Source organism: Apteryx rowi, unplaced genomic scaffold (assembly GCF_003343035.1).
Source record: "Apteryx rowi isolate R43461 unplaced genomic scaffold, aptRow1 scaffold_514, whole genome shotgun sequence".
Lineage (NCBI taxonomy): Eukaryota > Metazoa > Chordata > Aves > Apterygiformes > Apterygidae > Apteryx > Apteryx rowi.
This window is the reverse complement of record NW_020450777.1, coordinates 377,463-402,092: the sequence shown is the minus strand read 5'-3', so window position 1 is coordinate 402,092 and position 24,630 is coordinate 377,463. Positions and strand designations below refer to the sequence as shown.

The following is a 24,630-nucleotide window of genomic DNA, read 5'->3' as shown; positions in this document are numbered from 1 at the left end:
AAATTCAGATTGCAGAGTCCATTCCAGTCATCCTACAGTCATTACTAAAGATATAAAATCTGGATAACTCTTGCCACCAGAGTATAACTATCTCCTCTGTGATCCCTTTCATTGATAGTTAAAGGGATCTGTGAGAGGTACTTTTCTGATGAAATGGATCAAGTTCTTCCCTGTCTTGTCCTGTTGTTTATCATCTACATCTGGGACAATCTGCTTGAGATTTAAGACTTAGGTTTGTCCTTCAGCTTGAGCTAGGTCTTCCTAGGATTTCTGCTTCAGACTTCTGTTTTCAAGAGATTAAGTTCTATAAAGGATTGGTTAGACTATTCCCATCCACTACTGAAAGGGACCTAGATCCTTGGACCTCACGAGATTAGTGGGATCATTGGACTGTAGAAGCGTACTCACTGATGCACCAGTTTATGGAAGTGTCCCTCACACTGATGTGTCCTTCAGTGGAGATACAGTCCATAATGGCTGATCCCTTTGATATTTTTTCAAGATACAGCATCCCTGGGAACATATCCCACATTTCTCCCCGAATTCCACATTAACCGAAGGATTAGATTACTGCATTTCTCTGTATTTTGAGTATTAACAGTCAATACTGTACTTCATATCTTTCACATAAAGAACAGATTCTCTTTTTGTTTTGACCAGATCCTTCAGAGAGTTTACTCAGCTGTTCATACCAAAAGCTGACAGATCCAGAGGAATAGTCATTTCCAAACAAGGAACATTGAAATGCATGAGAGGAAGTTTCAAAGCCTGTTATAAGATCTTCAAGAGGAAGCTTCTTTTTGTCATCAGTCCTTAAACTGCATTAGTGACTCTGCTAAAAATGTTTTCATGCTTGTGATGTGCCAGACAACATGGCATTTGTACCTGTACCAAATGCTATGGTGTCACTGAATTGTCCAGAGCTGACTTAGTAATTTTTTAAGCACATTTGGAATCACTATGCAAGACTAATACAGTCACCTTCAAGTAGCTGTGACTGTGTAGTTCTTGTTTTGAGTCACCGTGTGACAGTTCATTTGGATAATATCCCAAACACAGAAAGGAAGCTACTTAAATCAGAGTCCTTCAACAAGTGTAGTCCACTTCTGCTTTTCTGGTATGTGGCTTCACTGGGATTCTGCAGTTTAGAGGAAACTCAAATGACATGGGATGTGCTGTTCCCTCTATAGCCTTATGCTAAACTTGTGCTTGGAAGGGGAATATACTCACTCTTGAAACTGCAAGGCTGAATCATTGATGGTATGGAGTAGCAGCATGTATGCACACTCACTGACTCGTGTTGTCAGTATGTAGTATGTATTCACCATGCAGTATGTAGTCAGATAGATTCTGCGGCTTAAAGGAGTTGAAGTTACTGCTATATAATCTGTCCTTTTTGGCAGTGAAATTTTAACTTGAGAAAACTGTTTTGTTTTTTTTTTTTTTGCTTGGTTCAAAGAAAGATGATGTTTTTAATTTACAAAGGGAGGAAGAACTTTTCAGTTTAGACAGGTCCCAATCCAGTGTCTCTGCTCTCATTGCAAGTTTTATATCTTTCTTCAGTGATAGCTGCTATTGACTGTACTTCTGTTCGCTGTTCCATAGATGAAAAAACAATACCATTTGAAAATGTACCAGTTGTTAAACTCATTATGGGTCATTAATTATGGCTGAGATTTTCAAAGGAGCCTTTTTAAAAGACAGTTGCTTGTTTATCTTCTTCAGTCTTCTTTGAATATCTTATTCACTTTATACTGTGCTGAATATAATGGTTCTAAAAATGCTACCAGGTATATTTTCAGTACTGTATTTTTATAAGCTAACATTATTCTATACAAATTAAACTGAGTATTCAGTGTTTGTGGATATTACAGCTACTATGGAACTTCATAAGAGAACAAGTTGCTGTACTGTCTTTGGCTAGTTCTTTCCATGAGCTTGGCTAAAGGCCTCTCAAAAACAGAATGCATTTTGATACATGAAGGAAGAGAACCTCTGCTGGCTTTCCGTTTCTGTTAATTCAAGATCTAGTACAGTACCCTTCATAAGATTTCTTCAAGTCAGATGGGAAGTTCTGGGGTTTTCCTGACCCTTGCTTCTGTAGGAGGCACTGCAGGATTGGGGGTTCACAGCACTGTACACTGAAGTAATGTGGGCATCTCAGCCTATCAAAGAACTTAGAGGTTTTTATTCTAGTATACATAATAACATTATAAAAATTTTGTTTCACAAGTCAAAATCCTTGAGCTGAGACAAGGTAACATTGTTTTAGAATTAAGAATAAAGATTAGGATCCTAGTGTTAATTAGAAAGTTTAAGATTATTTTTTGTGAAAGACAAACCTCCTCAAATGCCAGTACAAACTCGGTAAGAACCACTTCAGAATCCCCTTTTACTCCCAGAACAAGATCCTTTGTCCTAACTAATTCAAATAAGTTAAAAAAATATTCTCCTATCAATATCAACTCTTGTTGAGAGGTGAGAAATGAAGTTGACATGATAAAATTATGTTGTGGGTTAGGCATTAATATTATTGATAAGATTCTTTCCTCAAATTCTAGCCAAGTAAAGAAGCAAGCCTTTGCTTAGTGATCAGTGATATGGTTAAAAATTACCATCCAAATTAGATTTCATGTAACCTTGAACAGTGTCTAGTGATAAAGTTTTAGGGCTTCCTTAAGATCACAGATTTATCAGAAAGGGGACAAATTCTGCCTGTGTATGAAAGAGAATTGACAGAAATGTATCAGCATATGGAGAGGATAGCAAGTAAGGCATCAGGGAAGAAAAAGAAAAGAGAGATTTAGTGTAAAATAATGCATGGAAGGAGGCTTCAGAAGGTGAGCAAAAGAACCCATTGTGTCCTGTTTTTTTAATTTAAAAAACTGTAGCTTATATATGTAATCCTTGCAAACAAACAAGATAGCACAAAACAAAGCCCTAACTAAATTATCAGTTTCTTCTCCTAAGAGAAACAATTAGGAAGAAGCTAAAAATTATCTATTTGGTTATACCAAATGGGGCAAGCGTATGCTGTCTTGTAGAAGTGCTGGCCAGAGGAGCAGATCAAAATACAGAGAGTTTGTGAGCAAACAGTGTGGCAAAATGGAAGCTTGTACATTTTGCAAACTATTGTCTGGTATAAAACGTTGGGCTGAAGGAGCCCTATTGACGTCTTTGCCTAATGTTAGCCTGGTAATAGTGTTGCAGGGCAGCACAATGTGATGATATGAGCTAGGACACTAAATTCCCATAAAGTCAATTCAGGTCTAGTCAGTACAGCCAACTAGAGAGCTAGACAGTTGACCACACCAGGTGGTTTACTTTGACATGAACTGAATCACTCTTGAGACTCCATTAACTGTTTTGTAGGCACCTATATGTAGGTATTTTAATATGGAGCTTCTTGGGCTCAGTTCAGTTGGCATCAGGTGCTACTTGAAATGCCTTAGGGTATCCCAGCTGTCTTCCAGAAAGACACGAATCATCCATACATGTTATGTGAAGTTTGGGGCACCATAAAGCATCCCAAATGGCCCTGCATGCCTATGTATGGCCAATTGAATTGAGTCTCTTACATATAAACCACTTGGAAGAGAAATGATTTTGGACTTGACCGTGAACTTGGAACTTCACTCAAAAGGCAGTAAACATATAATGTGTATGTTGCATTTATATTCAATGCCTTTTAAAAGATACTTAGATACCATATTTCTGGGTGGGARAGCTGTTCTAGAAAACAAAAAATCCATACTCAAACTTTAGAATAGAAAGAAAATGGAACCTGACTAGAATTCGTTTAAAAGCAAACTTTCCCTTTAAGTTCCCATCACTATGGGAAGTTCCCATTACTGTGGGTTTCTGGGTGGAGATATTATAAGAAAAGCTTTACTTGATTTTGGCTAACGATTGTAAGAGCAAAACATACTAAAAATCAGTAAACTTACAAAACCTTTAGCTTAATGCTATTTGTGCATAAAGGCTAGGTCACTGATCTAGTTCTCTTCCCAACCTAATTTGTCCAGGCAAGCTTTTCATGTACCTCTGTAGCTCACTGACATTAATAAGAGCAGAATTCACATATGTCCTTTCTCATATCCAGCTGTACTCCTGAGCTCATGAGGCACTTGAATACTATTATAATGACATTAGCTAAGACTGTATCATGTTTCATAATATATTAGTTGCTTTCTCTGTGAAAGAAGGTTTTGATATTGTAGCTTATATAATTTATCAAATAGGTGACATTTTTCCTGAGTCATTTCTGCTGCACACCCTAAATGCATGTATTCTCAGTAATAAAGCATCTGCTGTTGTGAAAGAGAAATATCTAAGAGACTAATAAACATGTTCTCTACTAGTCAGAATTGAAGATACAGTGTGTTTCTTGAGTAAAGATTATCCTTTAACGGATTTTCTTACTGGGAAACAAATAACTATGTATCTTTTACATATTACTTGTCGATTCACAAGATTTCATAAATCATTTGCCCGGATAAGATATTAGTATTGATAGAACTTGCAGTGAAAAAGTTATGTTCAATCATTTTATTAAGTTGTTTGAACCTCAAAAAAATGCAATTGTGCTAAGCTATAAATGTCTCTCACAGAGATGGGTACTAATTCTCTGCAGGGCCTTCCACACAGTCCTCCTGGATATATTGTTATTAGTTTAAATATTCAGATAAATAATAATTTAATTCCATTTGATTAACTTTCATAGTATTTAGATCTGTTGTTTGATGACTTCTAATGCTGTGTTAAGAGCAAAATATAGATGACCTAGAAGGGCTTTATCATTTCTAATTTCTATGACAATTTTTTTGAAACTTACATAAAACTACATATTTTAATGGGAAGAAAACCAGATATGGACAGTACAGTCTTTGGATCTTGTTGCTTATTTTTTATCATTTGAATTTTAGAATAATTGATGTTTACTGTGAAACAATTAACTAAATTGAAAGAAAACAATCAGCTTTTTACATCTTGATTGAAAAGGAGAGGGGAAAAAACGTGGAGGGAGAATTGAGAGTGCATTAACCTGGCAACAGGCTCAACTTTGCGAGTGTCTCTGTGCAAATTTAGGTTTAGGGCTTACCATTTGATGAAGAGTAACTGTTACTGAAAGGTAACTTTATCTTTTAAAATGTAAGTAATTACTGTGTGCTCAAGCCTTGGGTGTGCTGGGCTGAATGTGTCTGATCTTAGATACATAGAGTATGTGGATGCACCATATAATATATGGATGAGATGACACTTGGAAAATTTTTCAGTAAGCAGAAATCAGTTAGAACAGCAAATGAGCCAGGGTTCTAGGTTTAAACACTTGGACATAGAAAATAAAAGTCTTCTATGGTCCATAGACTTCAGTCTCCATTACCACTGCTGAGGACTTTCCTTACGAGAAAATCATTTTCCGGAAACTAGAGAGAAACTGAAAGTTCTACAGTTGGATATATTGATATATTTATTTTTACTGTGTGAATGGTAAGTTTTAAAAATTTTAAGTTATCAGTCATGTATGTGTGTGTCTGTTAATATATGTGGATTACTAGGTCGGATAGCTTTAGTGAAAAAAAATATATCCAAGGTGTCTATCTCTAACTGAAAGTCAGTATGTACATTCAGAGTATGGGTGTGCATATGCCAAATTGTTAGAACCTAACATTGCTCAACATTTGCTCATATATATACCTATAGAATGAACTTTTATACGTACAGCACATCTCAGAGCATGTCATTTGCTGCAAGACTGTTTAATTTCTGTGTTTGAATGTTTGCCTATATGCACACATTGTTGGCATGCATGTAGTAGTAAAGACTGGATCAGTTATTGGTGACTGCATATATGCACACTAGCAGTGTGAATGTGTATAMAATCAGTACATCTCAGTGACCTTGAATTTTCAGTGGCTTGTTTTCCTGTTTTAACAAGTTATTTCCTATTTCCTACATAGGTCTTAAAAGTGAAGGTTCAGTTTGATAGGAATCCTTGCTCTTGACAAGTTCATGCAAAACTGTATAATTTATATGGGAAAATGTACCAATAGGAGAGCTGGCAAAGCCATCTAAACTGATACAAATAATGTGAACATGAATGTTCAGTGTGCAGAAAAGCTTTGTAAAGTCTGGGGGAAGATGTTCATTACAGAACAGCAAAGCCATAATAGGTATACCCCTGCGTTCCTTTCTGGTGGCTCCTGTTGCATTATAAATTATAGTAAAGATGGCTGAGAATTTTAAAACTGTAGAACTTGGCAAGTAATTTCCAGTGGTAGACTATAATGCCTAATGGTAGATATCTACATTTAAGTTTAGTCATTGACAAAAATACGCTGTTCCTCAGAAACAGTGAGGAACTGGAATCAATAAGAATGATCAGTTTAAACTATTCTGCTTATAAAGCCCATTTGATTTAAGTGCTCTACTTGTACATTTAGGTGCCAAATTACAGGGAACCAAACTACAACTCTATAGTCAGATTTTGGATTTTGGGTACAGCTGTTGTATAGATGACAGAAAATAAATGCTGGGAAAAAACAGTATAGGCTCATGTGCCTTAGCTTCATGCACTATAGCGTTGAAACATTGTCATCAGTGTAATGATGTGAATTTTCTTCACTTATTAAGATTCATTTTTAAATATATTTTTAAATAAGGATTTACAAAATGGGCAATATTATGTAGACTGGGAGTCTTGCTATCTTCTAGATATCTCTAAATGTATATATATATAAGGCTACATCTTTATGAGCTCACTGATGCTTTAACTCAGTTCTCCTGAAGCCATTTTTTTGGAGACAGAGGTAAGGCAGCATTGAAAACTCCATACTAGAGGTATCTTTTGTGAAATACTATTAGCTCTCAGAACAATATTTCTTTTCCCTTTACAGGATATTCACAGTTTTATTCATAATGTAGACAAAATGTTAACTCTCATGAGAAGACAGGAGGTTTGGTGAGAATTTCCCAATTTAAAATCTGCCTTCTAGTGAATCAAGAAACACACTTACTACATTTACAGCAGGCTCATTTATTACTTAGAAAATATGAATTAGATCTTCAAAATAATTTCATGAGGTCCTATTTTTATGAAATCAAAGGATATTTAATATACTACAATATTTCTGCAGAGTATAAGGAATTAAGTTCAAACTCAAAGTGACTTTAAAAAGAAAAGCTGTATATTCAGTAGATTTTCTTCTTTAAAATGAAAATGAGATGTGATTTTGCTTGCATATTACATACGCAAGTCTGTGAACTAGAAGAAAACAAGTGAACAAGGAATATATTACTTCTTGTACATAGTATCCCTCTGAGGAGATTATATTTTACTTTCCAAAACATGTATTAGCTTTCTGTACCTTAGTGTTATGCGGTGGTATCTGCACATCCTCTATGTAAGATTTTCTAGATGTTCCGACTGTGATTAGACCTATTAATTATATTTCACAAACTCATTGCTGTAGTTTCAGGGGAAGAAGTTGAGCAATGTCAGAGCAGGATCTGTGGTAATGGAAATAGAAACATGTCCCTTGTGGTCTGTACTAAGAAGAGCAGAACTAGATTGGTTGAGTGTTCTGTTGGACGGGGAATTCGATAGGAAAGTCAACTTGTTGTCCTGCACACAATAATACCAAAATATTAAGTAACCTGTAGTAACAGTATTGTAAACAAAAAGGGAAATGCAATAGCGCCAAAATATCTAGGCATTAATTGCAATTTTGAATATCTGGATAAATGAGAACATTTTGATAAAATACACGAATCATTCTCCAGTTCTATTCACAGCAGTATTATTAATTTAGACTTTTTGTTCAAAACCATGGAACCTTTCTTCCTATCAATTGTCTGCCACAAACAGTGTCAAAAATTAAAGTTTCAAAACACGCTTATTCCCAATTATGAGATACCTATATGAACTGGAATTCTGCCTGATATTTAAACAGTAGATATTTCTCTGGGAATTTCAAGCAAAGTTAATATGCTTTTTATTCTAAAAATATTCTGTATTTTTTTCTTAACAATCCTATCATACTTTAACAGATCATTTAAACTTCTTTAAAACAGCCACAGTGCAGCTTAATATAGCATCCCATTGCTTAAGTATTTTAGTGATTAGAAAAACATTAGTTTGTGTTGGGAAAGCAAAGAAATCCATTCCTTAAGACAAAACTGTTTCTTTAGATTATGATTGAAACCCGTTCTCCAGATTGAAACCCGTTCTCCATTCAGATGCTTTCCTTTCAGCAAATTCTGTTACGGACAAAATACAATTTGTTTTCTTTGATTTAATTTAATGTAAGTAACTTTATAGAAACAGTTATTTCCGAATCCCTCATGCTTTACACTGTATATAATTACATGCACACACAGACATGCACACCTGCCTCCCCAATGTATTTCACATTTCATGTATTCTGTTGTTTCGCGAGTCTAAATTTGTGTGGGAAACACTTTGCAAGTCCTGCTGGCAAAGGTTATGAATCAGCTAGGCTAATCAGGAGTCTTTACAATTTTATTGTATCTTTGTCTGTCCTTTCTTTCACCTTTCCTTTACTGCGCTCTTGTCTGTCTGATTCTCACAGGAGACATGGATTACAACTGGTTGGACCATACATCTTGGCATAGCAGTGAGGCATCCCCAATGTCTTTGGTGAGACATGTGGAGCCTTACCATTTAGTTGCCTTTGTCATTTCACTTTTCCTTTGTTTTATTTATGCCTTTGCATGTTTTCTTTTTTGTATCCTTTTTTTATCCCACACCTATAGGGGACAGTCAAAGGGGAAAAAGAAAAACTAGTGAGCAGGCAGTTTTGTCGGATTCTAACACCTTATCTGAGAGACAAAAGAAACTGGTATGCTTTGGTGGCCACTCTTTGGAAGAGGACTTGGAATGGTCTGAGCCTCAGATTAAAGACTCTGGGGTAGATACGTGTAGTAGCACGACTCTAAACGAGGAGCATAGCCATAGCGAGAAGGTACTGAGATTACGGAGTCTGCATTTTAACCTGCTCATTTGGTCTTTGTTTGCTCTCTGTCACTCATTAAAATAGTGCATAAAATATGAGACAGGGTGTTTCTAGAGAAAATRTAGCATTTCCTAAGGTGCAGAAAAGAAAAACAAATGAAAAGTCCCTGCATGCTTGCAGCTTTTACTGTTTGGCAGCCCAAGCGAAAAAAAATTACTGAGGCAAAAAGAAACGTTATTATGGTTGCGGAATAGTATATCATGGTATTATCTTCACGTGTGAAGTAATTAACAATAAGGATTCTGCTGATTGGCTTATCTGATTTACTACATTTGAACTCCTGGGGCTGAAATTAAATTAATAGTTTAAATCCCAGGTGAAAAAAGGAGAAAATTGGGTCCCTCTCTGCACAGAAAAGTTGTTTTTCTTTTTTCCCTTTCACTGTCATAGTTGTTCCTTTGTTTTGTTGCCATGCCATTTTTGTGTAGTATTGTGCAGAATTAAAGTCTCTGCCATCTGCTTTGGTGTTTGTTACTTTTGCTTTTGGTTTGGTGGGGATTATGATAAGCTTTTTAGAGTTATTAGTTGTAATGAGAGGGGATTTGTCTGTGCCTGCTAATTTTGCATGAAGTAGAGCATGAAAGTGGTGTTTATTTATGAAAAAGTGCTATGATTACACAAAATGAACAAAATATTATTTAAAATTTTATTAATTATGTTATGCCAGCATACAACAGTATGTATAACCATGCCCACATATAGTAATGAAATAATAAAATATTCACTCTAACAATGCTCAATATGTGCAGTAATCATTCCAAGAAGTATTATATTCAAATGTAGAGTAATGATTATAGCTTTTAACATATTCTAACTTCTTAATATTTGGGCTACTGAGAGAAAATGCAAATTGAAAAAAGTCTGTCAGCCCTATTCAGAGAAAACTGACATGGTTGGAATAGGGGGGAAAGAACAAGTCTAAGCCCTGATATATCAAATTTTTGGTTTGAGTTAAATTTCTTTTTCAGTGTTAGTCTTGTGCTGTACTAGACTTCAGCATTTATTTTTGTGAGTACTGTGGTGTGATTGTCATTGTGTATGCATAGCTATGCATACCTTTCGGTATCTATTCAACTATGAAGATGCCAAGATGGTATAGATATTTACAAATTTGATTTAGTAAAGTTGATAATATTTTTAAATCTTAGAAATACTTTGTGATGGATTATATGTCCAAATAAATCTTTTTCAGGACTTGTTTTCTGTCATTGTATTAGATTAAATACTAGTGTAATCATAGTACTTCCATTGCATTTTAAAAATATATCAGGAAATGAAAAATATTACTGAAATATTATTCTTTAAAATCCTATTCACTTTATTTTCCATTAACACCATATGATAGCATCCAGTAACCTGGCAGCCATCCAAAGATGGAGATCGTCTCATTGGTCGGATTTTGTTAAATAAACGACTAAAAGATGGAAGTGTGCCTAGAGACTCAGGAGCAATGCTCGGATTGAAGGTTAGTAATGTACAATTTTGAAAATACTTATAACTTTCTCTCAGCTAAAGTAGCTGCATTTATAACACAAGTATGCTCATAATATACACTGTATCTACAGCTATATCTATAATGTCTTCTTATTCACAAAAATAAGGTATAAAGAAATTTTATATTCATCTACCAAAAGTAATTTTGCGGGATCCCTGAAAGGCTCAATAAATTACATCTTGCAACAGAACTAGACATGTTTTACCCAAGTTTGCTGAGAATGTCTGCTCTTCAGGATACTGAATTGCGTCCTTGCTGGGCAAGCCAAGCCCTGTCCACTTTCTTCAGGACTGGCATTGTACTGCAGTATAACTTCTGTTCCCAGAAGGGAGGAGAAATGTGAAAAGCACGTAACCTTTTGGGAAGATATAGGAGCCATCTGGAACTTGACACCTGGATCCGGAGCAGAGTTTGCCACTGGAAAAGCACTGTTTCTTGATTTTTTTCCCTCTGATTGATTGATTTATTATGTTTTAAATATACAAGACTGAAAATTATTTAGCMTTTATTTATTGTATACTAAGTATTTTTTTGTTGTATACTATTGCAAATGAGTTTGCATCTTTTCATGGTGCAGTACTCTTCCAACACATAAAGAAGGTATGTCTAGCTCACATTATAATCTCATTTTTATGTGATATGATTATTTAAATCAATACTAGTACAAGAATGAGATTGAATTATACATGATAAAAAAATAAGCATGTATTTATTTTGAATCAACTTCCTTATTGTGGCAAATCATAAAGAAGTTTGATTAATCCAGTATTCTCTATTTAGCTTGACACTGGCTTCAGTTGAGGTACACAGATTAGGCTATAGTCATATACTGTAAATAGGAATTTTATCAATGCAATTAATTATAAACTATACTGATCTGCTTCTAAAATTTTTTGAATTTTAATTTAATTGATGAATGATTGTATTTTGAGGTCAGTGGAGAAGTCCACTGAGCATTGCTTTTGGTATGTGTATTATTGTCTTCCTGTCAGAAAATGCAAAAGAAGAGACTAATAGTGCCACTATTACTTGCTATTATGTTTAAATAGTTTATCTTCTATTATAAAGATGAACTCTTCATTAACATTCATGAATAGTTTAGATTCAAGAATAACTACTTTTTAATCTCAATAGACTTCCTGAAAGAGTGATTTTCAACAGTTTTCCCCTGACCTGATTTTTAAAATATTTACGCTATTGAAAGTAGCATAACTGAATTTGGTATGACAGTCTTTCATCCCCTATATGAAGACTGTTCAGAATTCAAAGAATTTGAAGATCACACACTTATAACTGATCCTGATACCTGAATCTCTTGATTCTAAGATATATAGTAAGGTCAAATTTACTTGAATTTCCCTGCAGAGAAATCTTCAATGTGACAAGTATTCTCATCAAACTTGCCCAACCAAAGTGGATTTGCTTAATTGATAGAGACATTTGCTACCTAGTATAAATCCTTCTGCATAGTAATATGATTTTGCATGTTACTTTAAAAGTACAGTTTTCAAAGAAAATAATGCAAATAGAAAATGGAGTTCTTAGCATAAATCCTATAGTTGTGCAAGCAAGATTTCCCACAACATTTAAATAAATGAAATGAGAATCTTCATATAGATTTTTTTCATCAAACTGGCTACCATTGTAGGTAAAGAACAGGAAAGCAAAGCAAAGCACTGATCAGAATTTTTTTCTTTTTTTTTCAGCTAAATAGCTTCCGAATAGCACATCTTGGCTTAACAGCATTGACTTTTGTGCCCTTTGCCTACAAATTAACAAGTATATTCTCCTCTCAATACCTACATCTACGTGCCATTAGTAGCAGTCAGGACTATGTGAATGCCATGAGTTCTGTTACATTAATATATCTATTTTCTCCTAAATGTGTTGAAGTAAGCAGTCTAACGTCCAATGCTTCCCTTTTTTTGGTAATATATAGTACTCTGAAATAGTGAAAGTATGCATGGTAAAGTTTAAAAGCTTCAGCATTCTGTATTTGCATTGTGTTTAAATTATTTAAATATCTGAAAAGGTATAAACATAGCCTGCCACAGCTGATATTCTGTGGCATTTTGTCAAGTGTATCTGCCTTACCTGTGCTACCTGAAAACCAAAGAAATCATCTAATTATTTTTTCTGTTGCCAGAAAGTTTCAGTTGTTTAAAGTAATTCTCATTCTATGAAAATAATTCCTCTTTGAAACAGGTAGTAGGAGGAAAGATGACTGAATCAGGTCGACTCTGTGCGTTTATCACCAAAGTTAAAAAAGGAAGCTTAGCTGATACAGTGGGGCATCTTAGACCAGGTATGTATCTGTACTACTGAGTTGCTTTTCTAAAGGTGGTAACAAGAGAATGAGTTTAATTAGAAGTAAAAGTATATTAAATAAGTGTTGTGAGCTGCTGCAGAATTCAACCTGACATAGTTACTAGATTATCTGCATTGCTACTTTTATGAAATACATAAAATCTGATGTTTTTCAAAATCACATTTTTGTGTTTTCATGCACATTTTCATGTGCTCAAAATCACATATTCCACTGATGTCCTGCCCACTCAATTTATGGTGTATATTTTTATTTAGAGCTAAACCAAGCTATCACATATGAGCCAAAAGAACCAGTCCAGCTAAGAAACTTTTAAGTTCTGTTTCTGTCCCAACATGCAAACCACGGATTGCTACATTGGAGAATGTGCAAGAAATATTAAGTGTTAACATAAGAACTATCAGAAAACCTAAATACTAAACTTTTACATGGAAAAGGGTCTTCAAAATAGTAAGCTGATTAGATATGCTGTTTTAAAGATCTGCATTTTATAAAGATCATCGTGTGTTTTTTTTTAAAGCCACAACTAGCAATGCAAGTAAGAGCTATATCTAATTCAATAGGGGTCCTAATGATAATGTAATTGTTTTGTTGATCTTTATCTATTCAACGTTGAGCTGCAGAAAAGTTTTAATGCTCAGGATTTTCCTATATTTAAGACTCCAAACTTGTTCTACAGCACAGGTTTCACAATTCAGTAAACTTGCAATAGTATAGCTTAAATTGTCCTTGTAAGTACAGTTCACAGAAGACTTCCTAAGCAGAGTATTATTACTGAAATTGTAGGTGATGAAGTATTAGAATGGAATGGACGGCTACTACAAGGAGCCACCTTTGAGGAGGTGTATAACATCATTTTAGAATCCAAACCTGAGCCACAGGTGGAGCTTGTAGTTTCAAGGCCAATTGGGTAAGTAACTTTGTAAATTTTACTATTAATTATGATAAAAGTATCGCTAAATTTCACTTTTGGTAAAGAACATATCAAACAGATTTATAAATATTGTAAAGGATAAAATTGTGTAAAAATTCTGTAAGCCATAGGTACAGCTAGAATGATAGACCATCACAGTTAGTAGAATGAGGTGGTGTGAAATCTTGTATTCCCTGAGACAGCAGGAGACATTTCTTCATGCCCAAACTAACATCATCTGCTGATAGGGTCAAAAATAGGTTCCCTTCCGTGGTTGATTAGTTGTTGTCCCAGCCTGTATTGGGTCTGAAACTGTGGTTACACGCTTTATCATCAAAATCCTTGATTATTAACTTCATTCTTGATTCTTGCTTCACCACTTCTGTTTTTATATAACATATATATGTTCATACTTGGGACAATGAACTTACAATGAACTCTATTTACTGATAGTCTGCAATGTAGAATTTTGGCCAAAATACAGAATGTTAATGACATAATCAGTATGCTTGGGGGAAAGGGTTGAATCCAAATTTTCATCCTCTTCATCTTTGAGGAGATTATCTGTTAAATTATTGCTTGGTATGTAATATAGAACATATCTAAATGAGTAGCTATTCGTAGTGCTTACCTCAGTGGTCCAGCACTTTTTTTTTTTTTGGTGCTTTACACTGCCTGCTTTTGCTTGACTTTCTGACTTCCCTCTTAATGTGTAAACTTAAATTTTTCTTACTTAGCCATAGAGCATTTCTGCTTGCTTTGTTATCTTAGACTGTGAATAATTCCCCTTCTTTATCCATTCTTTTTCTTCAAGTTCCTACAGTCTGCAGTCATGTCCCTCTTTTATTTCTCCACTGGAAGTTCCATAGGTGATCATAGCAGGGCTGTGAAAAGGGATGCTTATCACTGAATTTGATTTGCTCTCCCTAATCATAGACCTTTTCATTAATGAGATTGAAGATAATTTTGTGCATAAGGCCTTGTTTATAGGATCTGCAACTGTGGCTTACCTTTGTTCATAATATAATTAGTATGTAATTTATATGTAATAATCTAATTCATGTGGGAGAAATATGTTTATATTATTACATGGAATTACATATTAAAAATATATTTATCCCTTTCCTTTTTCGTTAGACACACACACACACACACACACACACACACACACACACAATTATCTTTGCTTCATACCAGAAAGCATGAATAACATAACAACTGAAAATAGGAAGTGCTAACAAAAAATCTAGAAATGTCTAATCTGAGGTTGAAATTTCATTGAGGATAATTTGTTATGGGTTTAGCTTCAAGATATCATACCTGGGTGTGTTCAACTTGAAGAAGTTATTTGTAGGACATAATGTGGTTTAACAATTTGAACCTGGAACTTGGTAATAAAAATTACTTTATCTTGTCAGTGAGATGAGAGCTTATCTCTTACATACATAGTGAATTGCAACCCCTTCAGGGCAAAAGCTATATCTTCTATCTTATCCATAAAAGCCTTGGCATAACTTGAGAGTTGTCAATAAATAGTAAAGCTAAGGGGCAGACTACATTGCTAGGAGAATATTCTCTCAGAAGAGGTTTCACATACCTTTCATACATGGGTAAGATCTTTACTTCTCTCAAATAACAGTTTATAGCAAAAGCTCCCATGCTGAAAATAACTATTCCATTTTTTTTCTCTTTCTGCTTTCCCTTCACTGTGGGAAATCTCCTCTATTCTTTCCTGTGCTTTTATATATGTTTACTCTCTTTTGTTGTTTACCCTCCTTATCATAATGTCTTTCATTGACGTAACCATGTGCACCACTTGCTGGCACTAGAGCGGCTCATTTATAATTCCTTAAAGAAGGGCATGCATGTTCTCAGGATGCCTTCTTCAGCATTAACTATTTGCCTTATTGCCTGAAGAACTGAGCCAGATCAGGGCTAAAAAACTGCATACTTGATTCCTCGTCTCTCTACAGTAGAGGTGAAAAAGGTTCTTCACCTCCAAATCTCCAGTTACTAACATAAATGGGTTTATATCTGAAGCCTCAGTGATAAATACCTTCTAGAGATATTATTTAGACATTGAATGAGTATTTATTTTAATCAGCTACAGGGTGGTGAGGTTTTGGATTTTGATCAGATGATATATGTGACTTTTTGGAGTTTGATATAAAAAATAGAACTTCAGAAGTGTTTTTCATGAGATTTCAGCTGATGAGCTGGTAATATCATAGCATCTTCTCAGTTTAGGAGACTCCTTGTCATAATCAAATGGGCTATAGAAAGGAACATCTTACACTTGCCCAAGGGAACAAAGCCATAGGTCTGAGTTCTGCCCCAAGGAATAAAATAATCATCGCTTCAGACTTTTGGTTAATCTGAACTTTCAGTAATTTTAAATAGATTCAAACTTTATTCCCTGGGGCATTTTCACATTGAGGTATATCCTATTATTAATTAAGACATGAGAGTCTTATGATGGTCGCATGGTAGTGTGTTAACTTGTGCCAGAAATCTTGAGACAGTCAGAGACTGGCAGTTAGCTTCGTTGAGAGAGAACCTGTTGTCTCATTCTGATATTCTGAATACGAAGACAAATTCCAGTAAACACTATGGTTAGTTCTTCTTCATTATATTATGGGCTGAATGTTATGAAAACTGAAGATGACAAGCTAAGCTGATAAAGGAAGATGAAATAGAAAGATCCTTTTCAAAAATGATGGTGTCATTTCTGCATGTAATTTATCCCTTTTTCTATCTTACAATAAAAACTGATGACCAAGTTGCTATTCTGAGGGATCTGGCTATCTCTTACATGCAATAACTTTTCCATTTTCCTCTTTCTAATTCTCAGAAATATATATTTTAGAATGACATTTTATTTTCCTAGTTACTACTATTTTGATTTTGGAAGGCATGATGTATTGTGTTGTGTTAATTATTCAATCAAATGTGCTTTCAATGAAACATATCTTAAAATGTCAAGGGATGCTTAAAAATACTTGCCAAAAACCCCTTTCTCTCCATGCCAATCCAAGATTTCTGTAGCTGTTTCTCCTACATCTATTTGTCTTGGTAAGAGTTCCTTGTAAGTAATGCCATTCACACTATTGTGAAATACTGGTATCTGAAAATTTCAGGAACAGAAATGGTAGTGTTCAAAGCTTTCAAGTTTATTGTTTCAGTTATCTCCAGAAAACTCTTATTCCATCTGTTCACAATGGTACATATTTTCAAGGTTTTCTTCTCAAACTTATATGCGAGAAATAATTTTGAATTAAAGGTTAGATTCTGGAGTGTATATCTGAGTGAAGTGATAGGCAAGTATTGGGTTCCTCTACAAATTCTACAAATATCCCATATGCAATCTTAAGTATTTACTTTTTCAACAGCACTTACAAGTTTCTGACATGTTTTGCTTACTAGCAACAGAGGCAGTAACATTTCCTTAGCCACTGTGGGCAGTTATGCCAATTGCATGCCTTTTAATTCATTGGAACTATTGGGTACTGCAGCACCAGTGCACCTGGTGAACTGAATTCCTGAATCTGTTTAGTGAAGCTATTTTTCTAGCAACTGTTGAGAAATGTTTGGAAAGGAAGTACCAAAAAGGAACTAGGTAAGTTTTATTTATATGTAGTACAGGCTTTCTTTCATTGTATCAGGTAGTGGGTATTACTGAAAGCATTTTTAACATTCCCTTCCTCTCAAAAACCTAAATCTACTGAAACACACAAAATCATTTAAAATACTGTTCTTACTGTGACTAAGAACTGAAGGTCTTCACCTTGCCTTGTTTTGCCCAAATGCCTCCAAAATGTTTCTGTTAGCTTATTGTTAATATAGTAACATTTGTCCCTCACAGGAAGCATAGGTCCCTGTGCGCGGGCGTAATGAAGCACTTAGTCATTGCCCCTGAGGGCTCTAAAATCACATAGCTCTACATGCCACTTACTGCAGGTGATCCAACATCTCGTGTGTATGCAAGCATGTAATTTTGTCAGATGAAATTGTACATCTAATCTTCCCACAGAAAAGGTAAGGTCTTCCAAATGTGGAGTTCAGGAAGAGTAAAGGACACAGTGGGATAGCCAGTACTGAGGGCCCAGTATGTTTGGTTGAGTGTCCAATAAGTTTAAATCATTTATAGTGTCATAATAAAGTTTCCTACTCACAGTTTCAGTCTGCAGTTGATTCTGAGATTGTTTATATGTTTTTTTATTTACTCAGTTATTTTATTTGTGACTACACAAAACTGCATGCAGTCTCATTTTGATTCCCCAGCAGTGGTAGCATTCCCTCTCAGCAGCCAGAGAACTCCTGCACTCACCAAGCCCTTGTGCTGTAGCTTTTAATTGGCCACTGAAATTATTTATATTGGACAAAGGAAAAATCTTCCTGTGGCTGAAGACAATCAGTCAATCATGCGATTTTCCTGAGGCATTCCATGGTGACTTGAAAAATGTTGCAGTTTAACTGAACTCTGAAAATGATTGTTAGATCAGCCTGTCTTACTTTTCCTGATTTCAGGGATATTCCCAGAATACCTGACAGCACACATGCACAGCTGGAGTCCAGTAAGTTTCAATTGCGGGGTAGGAAAATCTTCTCTCTCTTTTATGTAAGCACAGATAGATTGAAATAGATGGTTGTTTCAGTCAGTATAGCCCTTGTCCATTTGTCTGTATTTGTCTCAATATGTCATCACCCCGTGTTATCTATTTATCTCATCTACCTTTGTTTAATAATAAACTATCAGAAGTAGGGATATGTCAATTGAGGCTTGACATTTTGTTATAAATTGAGGCTGCTTTATATTGAAAAGAAAAGCATAATGCTAACTAATATACAACAATATTAATCTCAATTTTTAATTTCCCTTTAAACTAAAAATGAGGATGAACTATTCATTGTTTAGAACTAAAGAGACAGTTACTTTGAAATCAGAACACTTCTATTTTATTAGGACCATTCAGCTCTCTTTAAATAGGCTAAACCAATATTCATGAGAGAAAAATAACTTGTTCTTTGGCTTAGACCTTGTAAAATGGATTTCAGCCTGGAGTTATTTTTTTATCATTGTTTTAGAATTCTTTTGTAATAGAAGCTATTAATAAATGCAGTGTCATAAACTTAATTATAGTAATGTGAAGAAACTCCTGCAATAACTCTTCACTGATGATCCAAGTCCTAAAATAAAATCCATTACATTTTGTGAGATACGGAATATTAATAAGCAGTGTTTTGTACTTACAATACAGTCCTTTTTTTACTCTACATTTTATATGTCAAAACTTGTTCTCTGACAGAAGCTCTTGCAGGTTAGAAACAAAATGTACAAAATACTTCATCTGCATCTTGATATTTTTATAAAAATCTACTTAAAAAATTAGTCTAATTGTACAAGATAATATGTGCCCTTCAGAAGACTGAATTCCTTTGACCACAGTAATGTAAATAGGAATTTTGGGCCTTCAGTTTACAGACATTATTACTGTGGAAAATATTTGAATAAGCTATTATTTGTTCTATATGCTTGAGATGATATTTTGCAGCTATAATAAACTTGGTAAGCTTTTGATTGCATTTCAGCATCAGAAGATTGAGTATCATTATTTGGTCACTTTAAATAGGTGAAATAGCAATTCTGCCACAATAAACAACTTTATTGTATGTGTGATTATTTGTATCTTTTTATTTAAAGAATGTTGTGAAAAATATGTAAGTGGTACTATTTATAAAAAAAATATTTATAATTACAGGTTCTAGTTCATTTGAATCTCAAAAAATGGACCGACCTTCTATTTCAGTGACTTCTCCTATGAGTCCTGGCATGTTAAGGGATGTTCCACAGTTCTTGTCTGGACAACTTTCAGTATGTAAACATTTCATTGATATTAATGTTGTACTTTTTTCAGCATATCCAAACTTTTGTGCAGAGTGCAAGCTAGCTCTAAAATAAATTTCTTGTTAAACCTTTTATTTTTTTTAGTTATGCTATATATCTCAGTATAGGAAGGGACATAATTTTTTAAGAGCAGTCCATGTATTAGACATATATATGTATATTTTTCTAGTAAGCTGTCACATTGGTAGTCAGATATTCAGAAAGGCCTAATCTTGGCCTCCAGTTATATTTGTGCTGTTGAGTGTGTATGCTTTTTTAACTGTAACACTTACATGTACAGTTGGTAGGTTTTATCACCTGTGTGCTTGGACAATAATAGTGTTTATTTTTATGCCCTAGCTCTCGTATATACCTTTTACCAGATATCCCTTTGCCTGTTTGCTAATGTTATACTCATTGTACCAATATGTCGTGTTACTCACTTTTGTTCTTCACTCTTACTAAGTTCATTATATGAATGTTTTCTTTGAAAGGATAATTTTTGTGCTAAACTGAAGGACTCAGGTTTTGTACACCATTCTGTGCCATTTACAACTCCAAAGTGTGATTTTTCAGAAGTGCTTAGTTGTGGTCTGGTACCCTTTGAAATTGAGAGGAAAACAAAATGGAAGCAGTGCAAAGTTGATGTTAAACAGGTTTGAAAAGGTCACTTTTATATTCCTCCAAGATGTTTATGTTAACATAATGAGTGGGCTATAAAAATAGGCAGAAAATCTAAGCAGACAGTTTGTAGGTCTCACACAAATGGTTTATGGTATCTATAGAAGAGAGGAATAAATATTTTCTGTCTGGTCAGCAGCCATGTTGGCTCCATTTTGCAGTGCATGAGACATTATTTGTTTTGCTCATCAAACCAGCCATCTGCAATATATAATTCTGAATTTTGTGCAACTGTGGTACTTAAATACTTTGGAAGACTGAATCCTTTGAAAAAATGTAGAATTAGAAATCATCAGTGTAGAGTGCAGAGAACTTTGTACAAAATATAACAACAAGGGAATGTGAACTATCAAAATACAGATATTGAAGTTTTTAAAAACTAATATAGTTTTACAATATGGCAAAAAATGTTAATATTGGAAACAGTGAAAAAAGAAAAGCTCTTTTGGCTAAATCTCATAAAGAGTAGGCTGTCAACAGGTTTTGGCTCATAGCTGCCAGGGTGATGCAGAGTTAGCTGCTCAGATGTCCAGTGCATTGGCACTGCAGAAAGATGATCCCAAAACCTGTGTGAGAAGCAGGAAACCACACAGAACTGACTTCCTCAGTTTCTCATTCCTGAAACAAAATCTTCAGGAGTTCAAGATGAGGGTTTAGTGGCAAAGTTATTAATTAATTCTATGGATTTTGCAGTTTGATAGGATATTGCAGTTTGAGATGCATAAAAATAGTACCAGGGGCTTTGGAGATATGTTCTAAATTACTCAGAATGACAGAATTCAAAAAGGTTAACATACATCTCAGAGTGGCATATAAATTCAGGGTTTAACTCATTCCTGTTTTTAATGATTTTTTGTTCATTTGTTTCAAGGTATAGATGCCTTTAACTATTTATTAAGTTTGTAACATTTCCTCCCACCTAAGAAAACCAAATAATGATAGAAGATGTTTAGAGATCTTCACCACATTTGTCCTTTTTGTCCTCTTATATACTGTATACYACTGTATACAGTACTCCCTACTATACAATGCCCTTGTTTCCCTCAGAGTGCAACTGATAGTAATTCTGAAAACCCCTGGCTCCAGTTGACTGACACCAAGGTCACGAGTGCTCAGTTACTCTCAAAATTAATGTCCTACTGTCTCAATTTAGGCACCTCACATTAGTAGGCAGTTCAAAAATTTAGACAGCTATCTTATCTCACCAGTTAAAGAAGAGTTGGAGATAGCTCTATTTTATGTTGTCATGTTAATGGTACAACCCAGTTCTTGCTGCTGTGAGCTCAAGGCTTTAGGAGGATGATGCTAGACCTTTCCCTTTGCAAGGAAGGGTGGCTGTCACCATGTCAGCAGATGGTGTGGATAGATAGCAATGTGGCACCCCAAAGGAATCCCAGGATTGCCCCCACAATAAAAGAGGGCTTTTTGAAATGTGCAGACTGAAAAATATTTTTAGAAAAAAAAGACCTAAGAGAGAATTGAAGTATTTTGTAGAAAGTATTTTTATTTCCCAAAATAGTACATATCTGCTGTTTCATTTTGGACTGATATTTTAATTTAGAGTTTTGAAAATCAAAACYTTTTACTTTTCAAAACTAGGAGTTCTATGTCTGTTTTCCTCAGTGAATTCAGTGCAATAAATAGTTTTTCTTTCATTTTAAAAATTCTTATTTCTCATTTTATAACTTTTGAAAAGTTTCTCAACTTTGGAAAAGTTAGAGTGAAAAAAARATTTCTTGACCTACTTCTTTTTGTAGAGTTGGTGACGTTTCTAAAAATTAGAATGAACTATGAGAGTGTGTTACTATGTGCCTTTACCAAAGGTGAAGAAACCAAGAGACACTGAATTTTAAAAATTACATCTCCCCATGTTTCAAAACATATTTTATTTTGAACACTACAAAATGGAAAGAGCTTCAGTATTTTGTTTTTCATATTTTTAATCAGCTCTTTTCTAACAGGATAGTTGATGGAGCAGTCATTCATTCCAAATAGCTGAGTAGATGGAAATGGAAGGAAATACTGAATTCCCAGTATAATTGGGAATGTGCTTTTTATGGTGAGTGCCTAGGCAGGAAAATAACTGCAGAAGGCTGAGGGTAGATGGAGACAGAATGCAAAAAGGTGCTGTTCTTTGTGGCAATGCAAGGCCATGTGGAAAAGCGTGTCTGCTGCCGTGCTGAGAGCTGGTGGGTGAAGCCAGGCAAGTGTGAGGAATCGTGATGGGATGGCTGATAGACAAGATTTCCAAAGTGTTTTCTGTGGTTTTAATAATATTCTGTGGTCCGATGGGCTGTTGTCAGGGTAGCTGTGTGTAATAAGCTGTGAAATAGCAAAGTTGTGGGCAGAAGTGGAGAAATCTACAATTCTGATGGAGCTCTGAAGAATTTGAATAAATACCTGGATATGTACATCCTTATTCAAACAGACCTTTCAAGGTGGTTTTATTGACAGTGTTTTGGAATGTTCTTCTTTATGTTCAGTCTTGTTTACTGATTTTATTCTGGCCAAAATATACCAGGAAACATGTATTAAACCAAGACAACGGAAGGGGGAGATTATCTGCACACTCTTTTAGGCATTTTGGCAAAGTTGTGTATTACTTCCATTTACCCCATATATACTTCAGGCTATTTCTAATGCCAGCTCTTCGTATGCTCCTATATATATAGCGTGCTCAAAATAAAATACCTGTGTGCTCAAATACGTATTTTGGCAAAATTCTTGTATCGGATTTTGCATATTTACTTGTATAGGTGGATAGTGTTGAGTGGAGTTTTGCTTTGGTCTTAAAGACCTAGAATTAAAAAAGGCTGACTGAGTTCTCTTCTGATTGTATTCCTTGATCAAGACATTTGTAATTCAGTACATAATTTAAGGTCTTCAGTGACAGATTTTTTTGGCGATACAGAGAAGCCTTAAACATCTTTGAAGTGAATAAGCACCCTCAGTATTTAATGGTCTTAAAATTAAAGCAATTTAGGTAGGTGTTTAAATCAGAATTTAAGTTTCTATATTTATGCATTTGACTCCTAGACAAAAATAAGAGAGTTTTAGAAATGATTTTAGAAGAAGAGAGAATGTGTTTCTAGTGCCTGCTGTGTTGAATCTCGTGTGTTTTAGGCTATAGTACAAAAGTTATTTAGCCAGGTTAATTGCAGTGATTTTTTTTTCTGTCTGTTCAGTCTTCTACATTTTTCTCTGTGTTGGGATTAGTCTGTGTAGTTGTTTTCTTCCGTTGAGGCTACAGTGACATTCCTACAGTGACTGACACTCCAGAGCTGAGTAATAGCAAACCATCCTGCATACTTTAGAAATCTTCCTTCCATTGATAATTATTCTACCCAAATACATATTTAATTGAAATAAATTGTGTGCAGCCACACTAAACTATTGTTTGTCATAATATATTAAGGTATAGGAATAATTTGTTACCTGTGTTTTGTGCAGTTTATTTTACGGTATTTTTGGTCCACATTGTTCTTCAAGGGGAGTAATTTTGGTTGTTGTTGCACTTATTGTTTTATTATTATTTGCCTTGTCTGGTTCCTGTTTCTGTGTTTTTTCATTGATTTGTTTTTCTTTTAATGACATTTTGAAGAAGTCRGTATTCTTTGTGTGTTGGTGCTCTTTGCTCCATTACTGCATTTGGGCTATTTTTTCAGTGCTGCATGAAAGGTATAACTTGGAATGCTTCTGCAGTACTTAGCTTTAGAAACTGGTAACCTGACTAGAAAAAATGGTAAATGGGTGCAGATAGAAAATTACAATATTTCATTTTTTTACTGGTGGAAATTCTAACAGAGAAAAGGGGCATCATGTATAAAATTAAGCTATTTGCTTGTACGGTTGAACCACAGAAACATTTGTGCTTCAATTGATTTTCCATGCTTATTCAGTTTATACAGCAGTAAAATAAAGGTGTATTTATTCACGTTGGATAATCTACAGCATATTAGAAAGGGGATATAGTACATTGCAAAGAACGTGATATGTCTGCATATCTTGGGGGGGGGAAGATGAGGTCAAGTATGAGGCATGCTTTGCCTTCCCCTTCCCCTTCTCCTTCCTCTTCCCCTTCCCCTTCGCCTTCCCTTTCCCTTCTTTCTGTCTTCTGTCCCAGGACAGGTGAACCACTGTTGCCCTAAGGTCAAGGTCTGCGCAGTACGAGCCAGTGCACAGGAGGTGCTTGTTGCCCTCCATCTCCAGGGCAGCATTTGGCAGCTGTGGGTTCCTGGGGCGCAGGGGAGACATTCTGTCCCTTTAAGGACTGTGATATTCTGAATATCTATATTT

At 34.9% G+C, this 24,630-nt stretch overlaps 1 protein-coding gene across 1 annotated transcript in view; it reads left to right on the top strand.

The window, feature by feature from the left end:
* Window positions 1–24,630, top strand: part of RIMS2 (regulating synaptic membrane exocytosis 2) — a 403,032-nt gene that overhangs the window by 158,177 nt on the left and 220,225 nt on the right. Inside the window, exons 6-11 of the mRNA XM_026080279.1 lie at window positions 8,776–8,984; window positions 10,381–10,500; window positions 12,736–12,835; window positions 13,643–13,766; window positions 18,297–18,343; window positions 19,529–19,641. Coding sequence (XP_025936064.1) covers window positions 8,776–8,984; window positions 10,381–10,500; window positions 12,736–12,835; window positions 13,643–13,766; window positions 18,297–18,343; window positions 19,529–19,641 — 713 coding nt within the window. The remainder of the gene's footprint in view (window positions 1–8,775; window positions 8,985–10,380; window positions 10,501–12,735; window positions 12,836–13,642; window positions 13,767–18,296; window positions 18,344–19,528; window positions 19,642–24,630) is intronic.